At 61.4% G+C, this 14,066-nt stretch overlaps 1 protein-coding gene across 1 annotated transcript in view; it reads left to right on the top strand.

Moving 5' to 3' along the window:
* Nucleotides 1–14,066, top strand: part of CACNA2D2 (calcium voltage-gated channel auxiliary subunit alpha2delta 2) — a 117,681-nt gene that overhangs the window by 76,511 nt on the left and 27,104 nt on the right. The window contains exon 3 of the mRNA XM_004715242.1: nucleotides 8,074–8,133. Coding sequence (XP_004715299.1) covers nucleotides 8,074–8,133 — 60 coding nt within the window. The remainder of the gene's footprint in view (nucleotides 1–8,073; nucleotides 8,134–14,066) is intronic.

The following is a 14,066-nucleotide window of genomic DNA, read 5'->3' as shown; positions in this document are numbered from 1 at the left end:
CCCCCCACCGCCTGCCATCTTCACCTGATGCCATCTGCATGGGCTGTCATCGTGTTAAAAAAAAAAAGTGGGGGAGGAAAGAAACTAGCGAATTATACAAGGTCCTAATCCCACGGGAGAAAATCGGGCAAAATTCTGGGACTAGACTTGACTCACCATGAGTGGGTGCACCCTGGAGTGGTGGGCTTTGTGCTGGGGAGGGGCCAGCCAGGTGGGAGAGTTCTTGTCCCCCACGAGACTGAATGAGGCAGGGCCCTGGCAGGCTCGATGCTCCCCTCCCCACCTTCTGCAGGCCTGAGCTCCGAGCCTCAGAGCAAGAGCGTTGCCCAGGCTGTTTGCCCGACGTAACTGAGTTGTTCCGGGCTGAGGACACTGAGCAAGGCAGGAATTTGTGGCCCCAAGAACCAGGCCTGTGCTCCGGGGCACCCCACACATCCCCAAGGACAGGGAGCTCACCCCTCCCTCCCTCTGCAAACAGCCAACAAGCCGAGCCAAAGTGAAGCCTCTAGGGGAGGCGCCTTCCTCAGAGGCCAGACCAGCTGGGCCTGGGGCGTGGGCTTGCCCTGAAGCTGGTCTGTAAGTTTAGGCTGGTCTTTCACAGGCAGGGGGTCTTGTGGGAGGGCCCTCTCCTTACCCTATGCACAGTGCACACACTCATGTCCCACAGTGCACCCAGCCCTCATGGCCCTGGTTCCAGTTTAAGGCCGGCGTGGTGGCCCATGGGTGGCAGATCATCTCCGGCCCTTCCCTGGGAAGGAGTGTCTCTCAGAGTTCATGTCCCCCTCCTCCTGAGGTTAAATGCCCCTCTTTTGATAAAATACTTGTGATGGAGAAGAGCAAGGCTTTCTGAGTGGCTTCCAGACCTGAGCAACAATGGCAGCTATCCCTGAGCCCCAGGGTGTCCTGGGAACCCCTGTCATGTCTGAGCGGAGGCTCTAGGACATTCGCCTCTCCACCCACGATGCTCCAGGACTTGCCATCCCCGTCTTCCTCCCAGAACCTCCTTTGCTGCCAGGCAGGGCTGAGGGGCCAGTAATCAGCACCCAAGCCCAGATTGCCTCGCCAGGCCCCGGGGTGGAGAGGCAGGCACCCCTCCGCAGGAAGCCAGAACTCGGAATGAGTTTTTCCCTGTTACACGTATCCTGACCTTTTTTTAAAAGGGAGGGGAAAAAAATCTTGCCAATTTTTTTTTTTAAACCCGCTTGTGGAGGGCGCCTGCCATTGGGAGGGAAAGGTCAGGGCGCCGGCAGTGAGCCTCCGTGACAGCTCCCACCCTCCACCCCCCCAGGCATGCGACAGCTCCCCTCCTCACCCTACCCCGCCAGGCACCTGGGTGGCTGGCTGGGGTGTCTGTCCCCTGCGGTTTTGTTGCTGGAAATGTACTCGGGGTTTGCCCGCCCCCCCACTTGCCCTCCCGCCACCACTGCCCCGGTGGCACCTCCTTCTGGGCTCTGGAAGCCCGATTAACACAGAAGAGGCAGGCTGGTGATGTCAGGGGGCAGGAGCCAATGTGTCCGGGAGGAGGGAGGGGCCTCAGTCAGGAAGAGGAGGGGCAGAGAGGAAGGCTCCTTCTGGCCCCACCAGCTGCTGGGGGGCGGGGGGTAAGCTGAAGGGCACCTGACTGGGAAGCTAGCCTCCAGTGTCCTCCATGACCCATGGTGCACAAAGGACCGGTCCTGGTCTGTGCATCCCGGTGCACTCCTGTCTATCCCTCAGAACCCAACAAAGGGAGGGGTCAGGCGGGGGGAGGGGGGGGAGGGCGGCATGCATGCCCATCGAGCTTTGAATGCCCCGAGATCCTGTGCTCAGGGAGATGGGGGAGCTAAGTGCATAGTCAAGGCAGCTGTTGTGCAGGAACTGCCTGTCCACGCGTGTGCCTCCCCCGGGGGCCCAGTCGGGACCATCCTTGCCCGTGACCATTGATGTACCCTCTTGGGACAGGGGGTGGATGAACAAACCAGTGCCCACTGAGGCTGCGGCCAGGAGGACCCCACGCCCCACTGCACTCCGGCCCCTATTGTCAGCCTGCTGATCCAGCTCCCTCCTCCCTAGCTGCCTCTGGCTTCATTATTATGCAGATATTTTAATTATGCAGATATGTTTTTAGACAGTTTTAAATATGTATATTATTTACTCATTAGACCATAACAGCTCTGGAAATTGGAAATCTGTATTTAGTATCTATCAGCGCACAATACAGAGCTAGTTCCAGGGCCCACAGGTAGGGAGGGGGTGCTAGCAACGGCAGTGTGCACTGGGTGGGGGGCTGCTAGGCACCCTAGGGGCTCCCCTGCCCTGAGCCCAGTGATTCCAGAGTCAGGCTGGGCACAGAGCAGCATCGGGGAGGCCGGCCCCAGGTCCCCCATGCTGGGGACAGGGCAAAAGAACCACTCCGGGAGAGAGGGGTGTGTCTGGGGCCCTGAGACCAACCTAGCCAGGGTGCACCAGCAGGACCTGACTCCTTCCCCAGGAGTCCAAGGTCACGGGGCTGTGAGGGGGTCCTCCACCCACCGCTTCCTCCCGAGGGCCTAGAGCAGGCCACAGTGCTCTGTCTCGCCCCTCTCACCTGTAAAATGCCCCCTGCCACGCACTCATCCTTAGCAAACCCACGGCCATGGGGTCAGAGCCGGCTCACGGCGCCCCTGTGGGAAGCTGCTGGTGGTTTGAAACCGCTGACCACACGGATCGCACCACCAGGCCTCCTCCCTTCTGACCCACAGGGACCCAGAGGACAGTCTCTGAAACGGCTCACCTACTTGTCCTTCTCTTTCTTTAATTCATCACTTTATTGGGAGCGCTTACAGAGACTATAACATCCCTTGATTCAACGGGATCAAGCATAATTGGACAATTTCTACCACAATCCGTTTCCAAACATTTCCTTCTTGAGCTCTTTGATCTCAGCTCCCCTTGATCCCCTCCCGCCTCCTCCCCCTCCAAGAACCTTCATTCTTATCATCTCTGCTTATCTTATGATGGGGTGGTGGTTTTCTGGCTGTCTTACCCCATCCAGTCTATTCACTCAGCTAACATCGTCATTCGCTCCCCTGAGTGGGGTTCTGTGGTCACCCTTGCTATCAGCCCCCCCGGAAACTCTCCCGCAGAGCGACCGGTGAGTTTGAACTGCTCATCCCACATCGCCACCCATAAAAGCAAGTGGCAGCAAACCCAGCTCCCAGGGTGGGGGGTTCCCACACCAGTGGCCCCGGGAGGTACCCTGGGGCATGTCTCTTGCCCTCTCCTCCCCCCTCCGAGGGGCCGGGTTCCTTCTCAAGCTGTGACTCTGCTCTGGGCCAGCCGAGGCCTCCTGTCCCAGTCTCAGCTTCTGCACAGCTCAGGCCCCAGTGCCCCATCTCAGCATCCTGCCCCCCAGGCTCAGCGCCTCTTATCCTAAGCCTTGCATGGCCTCTTGCGAGGAGAGTGGCTGTTACCAATTAAGACCGCTGGACAGGCCGGTGCCCGAGGCCCCTTCAAGCCAGGCTAGTGGTGGGGGTGGGGGGTTGAGGGGTCTTCAGTAGAACAACCCATTCCTATTAAGTGATTCCGATGGTCTGGCTGGGCCGGAGTGCTCCTAGGTGAGGAGAAGGTGGTGGGGAGTCTTTGGGGAGTTGCCGATGGAGAAGAGGATCGGGGAGCCTGAGTGGACTCCCAGCATGCAAGTCTTTTCGCTCAGGCACTGTCTGCCTTGCTTTTGTGGCAATTGGAACAGGTTTGACTTGGTGAAATTTGAAGGTGCCCAGGGCAAGGGGCTGCCCCCCAGGGGAGTTCTGTGCTTGGCCCGTGTCCCTGCCCTTTCCTGTAAGAACGGAAAGTGGTTGCTGAGTGAAACGCTGATCATCGTCTCCGCAATGCTCGCTGTTGCCGGGATGGGCTTGGCAGGAGCAGCCCCACGCCAACGCCCGCCATGCCGTGGTGGTGACCAACGGGGGAGGGGGGCCAAGGGGGAGGGGGGGACAGCGTGGGCTTTGCCGCGCCCGAGCGAGGTCTGAGCACATGCCTGGGGTCACACAGCTGGCCTGGCAAAGCCAGGCCCAACCCAGGTCTGAGCCCAGGTCCAGCAGTGCCCTAACCTTCGGTGAGCCGACATGCCTTGTGCACCCACTGTATGCCAGGTGCCAGACACTGCTGTCATTGAGCTGTGGGCTTGGGGGCTGCGGACCCCGGTCTGAGACAGGTGGGGCTTGGCCAAGGGGTTCTGGCAGAGGTCAGCGAGGGCTGGGAAGAGAAGGTGAGGTTTAAGCTTAGGACTCAAGACAAGGAGTGGGCAGGCCAGAGGAACCTGGGAGAGGGTGTGGCGGGGCCGGGGGTGGGGGTGGAGGGCTTGTGTGCAAGGCCTGGGCGGGGAGAGCCAGCAAAGTTCAGAGCCCTCCAAGTGGGGCTGAGCTAGGCCCGGCCTGCCTCCCAACTGGGACTCCAGAGTGGACTCTCCCCTGCCCTCCAGCCCCTCCCCCTCTGCTGGTTTTCTTCTCTTGCCTCCTGCCCAGGCAGGGGGAGGGGGGGCACGGGGGTGTGCAGGGCAGTGGAAGACAGCCTGGGGGAGGGTCAGGGTCAGCCTGAGGCTCTGAGTGCCCATCATGGGCCAGGCAGGTGGATCTAAGTTTGAAGACCCCTCCCTTTAGGGCAGCATTTCTCAACCTGTGAGTCACGAACCCTTTGGGGGTCAGACGACATTTTCATAGGAGTCACCAATTCATCACAGTAGCAAAATGACAGTTGTGAAGTAGCAACGAGAATAATTTTATGGTTGGGGGGTCACCACCCCATGAGGAACCGTATGAAAGGGTCGCGGCATGAGGGAAGTTGAGAACCGCTGGCTTAGGGTGTCCCAGCAGGGACAAGAATGGGCATCCAGAACCGGAGACAGAGGTGGGGGGCCAGCGGGAAGGACAGGACGGCAGAGGAGGCAGCCAGCTTCTGGGTGAGACCTTCCGCAGAACTGACCTCGGCCAGCGCTGTGCATCACGAGCAGGGCCTGCCGGTTACTCTCGCCCCTCCAGACAGGACGTGGAGGGCCAGGGTGTCCCTCTTGCCTCTCCTGCTGGCAGGCGGGCCTGACTGATTGTGGCCCCTGCTGCCCACGGCCCCTCATGCAGCCGCCCTGGCCCCTCCTCCATGCCACCAGGCCTGAGTAGTTAGCAGTGTTCTCCCACGTCCAGCGCCCGGGGATGGACTGATTGATCTGTAACACTGAAAAATAATAATGGCTTGATCGTTACTGAGGATTAAAGGTAATCCTTTCGCCATGGCGACTGCAATGCTGTTATTCAGGAGTCAGCAGGCTGACCGGGCCTTTAGATCTTCCGGATTCCAGGGGCTCAGGGAGGCAGGGGGCGGGGGTGGGGGTAGGGGTGGGCTGGAGGACAGGGATGGAGCTCAGGGGGCCGGGGGTGGGGGTGGGCTGGAGGACAGGGATGGAGCTCAGGGGGCCGGGGGTGGGGGTGGGCTGGAGGACAGGGATAGCACATTCTCGCAGCCAGTGGTGCCCAGGGTCAGAGGCCAGGCCTGAGAGGGAGCAGAGGACAGCTCCTCAGGGGCAGGGCTCAGTTTGGAACCTTCCCTGGTATCCATCTGGACTGGCCTCTCCATCCTTCCCTTGGCGTTTCCGTGAGAATGGAACCCCAGCGAGTGACTGTCCTCCCCTCCCTTCTGCAAGAGCTGCCCCTCAGGCTCAGTCCCTGGGCTTCGGCACATCCCCCGGGCCCAGGTGGAGGAAAGGCCTTGAAACAGCCCCAGAAGAGCAGAGGGTGATGCCCGCCCGGAGTGGGTCCCACGATGCCCACCGTGTCAGACGCCAGCTGGAGAGCTGGCCTCATACCTGCACGTGCCCACATCCCCTCAGCCGGGCTCTATTAGAACCTCCCTCTGGGAATCCGCCTGCCTGTCAGGTCTGGGCCAGTGGGTGGGCCTTGATGTCCTGAATGCCAAGGTGGGAGAACTCCTGAGTGGGGGCAGGGGCCTACAAGCTAAACCCCAGCCTCCACCCAGGACAGCGCTCATGGGATCCAGATGGCATCGTGGGGCGGGGTCAGGAGGCCAGAACTGCCCTCTGAGTTGTTCAGCCCCCCACTAGACCTGGTGGACCCCACAGAGGGTAGTCTGGCATGGGGTGGGGGGCTCAGCCACAGGTGCTGAGGGCTGGGCTCTAGGCTCCAGTGTAGCCCAGGCTGCATGACCTCGGGCCGTCTGCTGGCCATCTCTGTGCTGTGTGCCCTTGTCTGTCACGGGCCCTCGACAGGCCGGCGGCAGATGCACGCGTGCTGTCGGCCCACAGAGCACCTGATGTCCGGTAGGGTCATCTTGGTTGCCACACACAGCTCTTCGGGGAAGCCCGGAAGAGCCAGGCTCAGCCCCATCCTGGGAAGCCCTGAGACTTCTTGGAAGGAGACCCTAAGCAAGAGCCCGGTGTGGCCCAGGTTGGGACCCAGAGCCACGAACAGGGCCCTCGGTGACAGGGTCTGAGATGGGCAATGCTCGGCAGAGCTCTTGGGGCAAGGCGGTCTGTTCCCAGGCGCCAGGTCGTGCCCGCAGATGTGGCTGCAATGAGCCCCCAAAATGGGCCAGGTTGTGTGCACAGAGGGCTTGGGGAGCCCGGCGGTGCCAGGACAGGGCTCAGAAAGTCAGGGAGAGGGATGGTGGGGAGTGGGCACCTCCTGCTGAGCCCTGAGCCCACTGGGGACTAGGGGGCACTCTGGGGTTTTTTCCTCTTGATGCTGGGGTGACACTGGTTTGGGGTGCTTGAGAGTGTCAATAGGGCTTGGAGCTCTCTGGGCCGAGTGGTCTGGAGTCCCACGGGGCGGGGGACCCCCGCTTGGGTCTCTGCACAGGCCTCACCCTTCCTGTGTAAACGTGGCTGTGGGCGGGGGCTCTGCGCATGTCAGGCCCAGGAGTCTCTGGTGGACCAAGGCCTCACAAGCTCGTGAGCAGCCATCTCAGTTGCAAGGACTACCTGTCTGTCTGTAGCAAAGCACGTGAGGAAGAGCAAAACTGCAAAGAGACCATCCATTCCAGGGGCAAGTGGGCCCCACGGGTCACAGCCTCCACTAGCCTGAGACCAGACGACCCAGGGCCAGCCATCCCGGTCATCGTAGAAAGTCCTGGGCAGAGGAGGGGGCGATAGACAACAAAACTCAAGATCCTTAATGTATACATGAGACCAGACTTGAGTGATCTAAGGAGACAGGTGGCCCTGAGACACCCCTCCAGCCTACAGTTAGACCCACCACCCCAGGGTCCATCACCTCTCAGCCAGTTCTGGTCATGGTTCCTGTGAGTGGTCATGGGGTCAGACTTGGCTCAAGGCATTCCTGTCTGCGGCCGTCCGCACACTGTTGTCGTCCCCGAGCCCATTGTTCCGGCCCGTGTCCATCCAGCTCAATGGAGACCTTCTTCCTCCTCGCTGACCCCTGCCTGACTGAGCAGTATGTCCTCCTCCAAGGAGCCCTGGTGACCCGTCCGAGTCTGGAGGCTCGGAGCCTCACCATCCGGCCTCCCAGGAGCATCCCGGCTGTCCTTCTTCTAAGACAATGGTGCTTCTTCTCCTGGCAGCCAAGGATCACCCAGGGGTCTTCACCAACCCCGTAACCCACGCCCAATGCCCCTCCCATCTTACTGAGTCACGGTCTGGCTCCGGTCACCGGGCCTGTGACCTGACACACACACACACACACACACACACACACACACACGCACACGCGCGCACACGCCGTAGGACCACTAGCTATATGGGGCTGAAGGGCAGCGTTCCCCCAAAAATGAAGCCCAGGAGGCAGGAAGGGGGAGGAAAAAGGACGGTCGGAAATGGGGGGTGCTGGGAGAAAGTGGGGGGCGCTGTTACATTGAGGGGATTGCCACTGGTGTCACGAGCAGCACGTATCCACATTACCGAATGGGAAACAGGTTTCTCTGTAAACTTTCACCCAAACCACCACAAAACGTAAAAAGGAAAACAAGGAGTCCCCGGTGGGATGGAGGGTCCCTGACCCTCCCTGGGTGGAGAAGGGTGAGAGACGCCCCCCGGTGGGCTGCCTTACTCCGCCCCTGACCTCTGCTCTCCCCCCACACCCCCACCCCCAGAGACTGGCCGACGCCGCGGAGAACTTCCAGAAAGCCCACCGCTGGCAGGACAACATCAAGGTAGGCACCAAGGCACTGACAGCAGCCCCCTTCAGCCTGCCGCCTCTCAGCAGGGCTGAGGGCATGCCCAGTCCCCCTGGAGGTGCTGGGGCTCTGTGGAGAAGAGCCGGTCACTGTTGCAGCAAGCATTGAAGGCTCCCCCGCCCCCACCCTCCAGTGCTGGGGAACGGGCTCAGACAGGAGAGCCTGTTCCCAGGGGGAACGTGGAGTCTCTCGGGAGCAGCCAGGTCGTCTGAAGTGGCATTCGCCGAAGCCAGTGCTGTCCCCTGTTAAAGGGAGGGCCGGATTTCTTGGAAGGCCCGCAGGCCCGAGAGGCCTCTCTTGACCGAAGCATTTGTCAGACGGAACCTTTGCGAAACTGACCGCGGAGATGCTGACAAGAGGAGGGCTGAGTCCTTCCCGGTCTTCCCAGGAGGCCCTGGGGCTGAGATCGCAGGTCCAAGAAGACCCGCTTCAACCTTGGAGGCGTCTCTGGGTCAGATATGGGCGGCCAGGGGCGAGCAGACCCCTGTTTCAGACAAGAAGGCTGAGCCTCAAGAGAGGTGGGCTCACCCAAGGCCTCACAGGCAGGTGGGCACAGTGGGGTGACCCTCCAACTGCTCAAACTGCAGTCCCTTCACGGAGAAGCCGGTCTGATTATTAGCCCTAATTTCCTGACCAGAGAACGGAGGGACCAGGTAGCCAGACCTGCCCGAGTCACCTGTGGTGGCAGAGGTGCATGACCAGGTTGCTGGGTGCCAATGGTTTCACGGCCATGTTCCTGGCCTCCTCAGCCTGCCCCGTGCTCCCAGACCCCCACCCCCTGAGCCACCTGACCACACCATGACCTTCTACCTCCACGGCCTGGGGGCTGCTGGTGTTGCCCTGCATGAGCTGACGTGGGGCTAGGGGGACATAGTTTTTTCAGTGCATAAATAAATGAGCCAATGACACCCATTGCTAAGGAGGCCTTGTGGCGCAGTGGTTATGAGCTAGGCTGCTCTCCACAAGGTCAGCAGTTCAAAACCATGAGCCGCTCTGCAGGGGAACTGTGAATCTTTCTACTCCTTAAAGAGTTACAGTCTCCTAAGCCCACAGGGACAGTTCTGCCCTCTCTAGAGGCTCCCGATGAGTCAGCAGTGAGTTTGAAGTGTGGAGTCCGGAGCTGGTCCCCGCCCCCTTCCTCCCTCTCCCCATTCCAGCCCTGGGCCCGGGGCCTCCTCAGCCCCTGGATTCCAAACACACAGCAGCCAAGCTCTCTCTCTCACCACCACCATGACCCTGCACCTAACCGCCTCCTCCCAGGCAGGCTACCAAAGAGTCCCAGCCCCTGTTCTCCACATGCCCGCCTCTCCTCTTTCCTCCGCCCCTCCACCTAGCCCCAGCCCTTTCCTGCATCCGGAGCCCAGCTGTCCTGTCCCTTCCCTGGAGGGCTGCTGTCCAGCTCCTCACACACCCCCACCCCGCTCTGGGCATGGGGACCCTCACTGGGACACAGCAGACTCTCATCCCAGACTCAAACGCTCCCACCACACACACCTCCCAGGACAGGCCCAGGAAGGGCAGAGATGGGGCCTCCCAGCCCTGCCCCTCCTGCAGCACCCTGGCTTGTCAACACTCCATGAGGCAGGGGCCGCTCTCCCAGGCCAGGGTGGGCACCCAGGGCACTGGGCGATGCTGTTGAAAGACTGCTCCCTGGGCACCGGGCCACTGTCCCTCTCGGGCTCAGTGACCACCTGGGCAAGAAGTGGCCACCGTAGGTGCCACCTGTTGGTTCTGACTTGGTGAGTCACATAGTCAGTCCCAAGGTGCCACCTGGGTGAGGGTGTGGGTGCGTGTGGCTGTGCCAGCCCTCGGGCCCTGAGTACAGCTGTCCTGAGATGTGTAGGAGTAGACCCTGTCCAGCCGGCTCTGGACCTGACCACAGGTAGAGCGTGTCTGCCTTCCCCCCTCTCGCCCCTCCCATGCACAGGCCCAGTTGGGCCCAGCTGCATGCTGCCAGCACACACCGCCTTCCCCATAGCCCTCCTGTCTGCCTGTCTGTCTGTCCTGCTGGTGTCTCAGGTGGGATAGGGCTGTGGTCACCTCCACCCGGAGCTACAGGGTCACTACCCTTTGCAGGAGGCCCTGCACCTGCCACAGCTGCCAGGCTGGGTGGCATTAGGGCTCCTGGTGGGCCCATTAGCCCCATACTGGCCAGCTCAGCCTGGGCTGCCAGGAGGCGGGCAGTAGCTGCTGCCAGGGAGCAGGGGCCTGAGGCTGGGCATGCTTTCCCCTGTGGGCCCATCACCCTCTCCTTCCCGGTGACCTTCAGGAGGGGACATGCAAGGGGACATGCTCCTCCCCAGCCTGCAGGACGCAAGAGAGGCTCAGGGCCTTGATCCAAGCTAGGCCTCCTCCCCGAAGGGCCCTGATCCTGCCTTCAAAATCCAGGGTGAAAACTCTCTCTCCAAATAGGGGCCAGGGGCTGCTCCTCTTTCTGGCCCCCAAACCTAGGGCTGGTCCCTGCTGCCCACAGCACTCGTCTTTGATGCCCCATCACAGGCAGCTCCCAGTACAGGCTGCGCCAGGCCCATGTCCAGGGGCTCCCTGCTCCACCAGGCGGTTCAGCACAGCCAGGTGCCCTTTGCGCTGTGACCAGGAGCAGCCAGGCCCGCATCTTTTTACCCATGGGACCGGGAGGCTGGCATCCAGCAGAGGAGGTGCTGACTAGGTCAAGAAGGTGTGGCCTGTCCTTAGCATGCAGCACATAGTGGGTCTGCATGCAAATTCAGACGAACAGGTGCTAGGGAGCCCACACAGCCCAAGTCTGAGTAGCCTAGTCTCGAGGGTCAATGCTAGGACAGAGCCGGCAGTGATGGCTGAGTGTGGAGCCCCAAACCCCCTCCCCAGTCTCGTTGAGACCCCTCACCCTTGACTCCAGGGGCCTCAGCCCTGGCTGACCCAGCCCATGGGAGGTCAGGAAAGCCGGGCCCTCTTGAGCAGACGGCACCTCCCGTGGCCCAGCAGACAGGCAGCAGGTGCTCCGTGCCCATAACACTTAGGGCAGATGAAGATGCCAGCCTGCTGGGCATAGTGCTGGCGCCAGCACCACCTGTGCCAGCGTTGTCTGCCACCTAACCCACCTCCTGGGAAGAGCTGGGGCAGGCCATGGTCCCCAGGACCTCGGGGCCAACGCAGGGACTTCTGGAGGCTAAGCCCTGTCCTCGGAGTCTGATGGGCAGATAGCCCCCCCCTGGGAAGTCTGATGGTGGGAGGGCAGCTCTGGCTGGGGCATCTGAAGGTTGAGTCAGATGAGAGGAGGCAGCTAGAGATCTGGGGCATCTATGAAGGTTGAGTCAGATCAGAGGAGGCGGCTAGAGAGGACAGGTGGCCGCCCTGGCCTGAAGGCCTGCTCCAGCCATCCAGCTTCTCTGCCAAGCTGGCGACAGCCGGCCCCCTCAGAACACGGTCCTCCCGGCTGAGCGGGGCTGGCAGTAGACCAGAGCAGGAAGGCCAGGCATCCTCACTGGTGCAGCCCGGCTGGCCAGGCCCGCAGCTACCGTCCAGTGCAGCAGACGTGGCCAGAACTGCTGCTCCCCATGTTGACCCCACGGTCACCCCTTCAGCCTGCACTGCCACATGCACGGGCGGTTTCTGCATGCCTGCCCGAGCATGGGGGACACGTGTGTGAGCTCAGAAGAGCCAATGCCCTCCACTCTCTGCCCACTTTGAGCAAAGTGACCGCTAAACATCAGGTGACAGAGAAGGATGTCAGATGTTGAGGCTACTTCCTCCCCCCCAGGGGGGTCCCTTCGATCCTGTGTGGCTGTAGAAGTGCAAACATTGGGGGGGTGGGAGTTGGCCCTGACCCCTAAGGAAGCCCAGTTCCCTGAAGAGAGGGGCCCCTATCGGCAGGGCCGTAGTGGCGTCTGCCTCAGCCTTCACTCTGCTCAGGAGCCCAGACGTGTCCAGGCCGGGGGTGGAGCCCAGCCCCTGCGCCAACGCCCCAACCCTTGATCACACGTCCCACGTCACCACGTCCCACCAAGCTGACCCTGCTCATAGTGTGCTTTCACAAATGGGACCCTGCTCAGCCACCGGCCACACTACTGACTGCCCAGGGGAGGCCTGTGTGTGTCTCACACCACACACACACACACACACACACACACAGCCACCACCCCACCCCTGACTGCCCAGCGGGAGGCCTTTGTGTCTGTCTTTCTCACACACACACACACACACAGGCACGCCCACCCGACCTGTCTTCCACTTAGACCCTGAAGCAGTAGGCCAGAGAAGAGGAGCCCTGGGAGCGTTGGCAGGGTGGCCCAGGCATGGCCCAGGCGCAGGCAGGTCCCAGCACAGCCTTCGAGGGGTGCGCAAGGCTGCTGGAGCCCAAGCTTGGGCGTGAGGGCCCCCACCTGCGCGTGCCCTTTCCCGTCCTTGTTGGGAAGTTGGGGGTGAAGGCCGTGCTCTGATCCATGCGTGGTCCTCCCTCTGCGCCTGCCGCCACTCTCATTACGCAGGGACAGCGCATCGGAGCCCTGTTTATAACCCCCTTTTAGATAACAAATCACATTTTCTTTCCGCCAGCCAGTGTGTTGAATTGATATTTTTCCCCCTCGGTTTAATGGGTTTGTGTGTTCAGAAATGATCTTCATCAACTGAAACTCCTTATTGTGTTTGACGTCATGTCAGCTTTCATTACAGTGGGAGCCGGGAGCCGGGAGAGGCCTGCACCCTGGAGCCCGGGGCCCCTGCCCCTGGCCCAGCCCGGCCGGCCCACGTGGGCTCTAGCCTTCCCAAACTGGTGGGTGGGGCTGGAGCCCAGGCGCCTTACTTATGCCTGCCTCAGTTTCCTCATCTGTGGAGTGGGGTGGGGGAGTCACAGGAGCTCAGTGCATGGAAGGCTTCCGGGGAGCCACCCTGGGACTGAGCAGCTATGGTCTCCCCAGGCACAACGCCAGGCATGCCAGCCTGCCCACGTGTCCAGCCAGTGGCCTGCATTCCCTGGCTCCCTGCTGGGAGGCATCCCAGAACTGCCCCCAGCAACAAGCTCCAACACCCCCTCCCCAGGCTGCAGCCTCAGACCCCTCAGGGGCAGGCACCATCAGCCACACCCTGCGGAGACAGCCCTAGTGAGCGAGGAGCTTCCCAGGCCCCATGCACTGACCAGGGCTGAGGGGCACCTGGGGAGGGCATCCTGGACAATGGCCCCGCTGGGAGTGGGGATGGAGTGGCCCCCCTCCGGGCAGGTGGCGCTCACGGGCACCAGCCTCACCTTCTAAGAGCCTCCGTCAGCCCCGCTCAGTTCTGATTAAAGATCATTAAACATGAAATTAGCCCGTTTATATGACTGGTCCCCGGGGCAGCCTGCGATGACGATGGACATGCAGATAGATGGCTGATAACCCACTGTGGCTGGCAGGCGCAGGCCCCAGGCCAGGGCAGGCGGCACGGAGGGCAGGCCAGGGAGCGGGCGCCCCGGCCTGGGCTTTGTTTCCTCCCGCTCCTGTTGTGTAAACCCCATGCGTTTCACAACAAATCAGAGATAATTAATAAGTGCATGCCCGTAATGAGCAGACTTTTTAATAGAAGAAATTGGAAGATGTGGTATCAAGTGGTAGTGTCACTCCGGGCCCAGACTGCTCCTCCATCCCCCTCCACCCCCCAACTCCCTGCCCCACCCCCACCCGTGGTGCAGCTTGCCTCCCTGGAGAGCAACTCCTTCAGACCCTACCTCCCAGCAGGGCTGCCGCAGAGACCCCAGGGCCTGAGTCAGGGAGCCTGAGAATCCAGACCCAGGCGTCTCATCCCCCTGGGGTGGGGGCATCCCCACCCCCCAAAATAGTAGCTCAGACCGGGCAGAGACAGAGGGCTCCCTTCTACCTTAAGACCTTCGGAACTCCTGGAGGAGTCTGGGGTCCCGGCTGCATCTGTGAAGGGGTGGGCTGTGGACGCTGAGGCCC

This window comes from Echinops telfairi, unplaced genomic scaffold (genome assembly GCF_000313985.2).
Source record: "Echinops telfairi isolate 266 unplaced genomic scaffold, ASM31398v2 ScPeMD7_7420;HRSCAF=8458, whole genome shotgun sequence".
In the NCBI taxonomy this organism is placed as follows: Eukaryota; Metazoa; Chordata; class Mammalia; order Afrosoricida; family Tenrecidae; genus Echinops; species Echinops telfairi.
The sequence above is the reverse complement of the archived record's forward strand: the minus strand, read 5'-3'. Positions and strand labels throughout refer to the sequence as shown.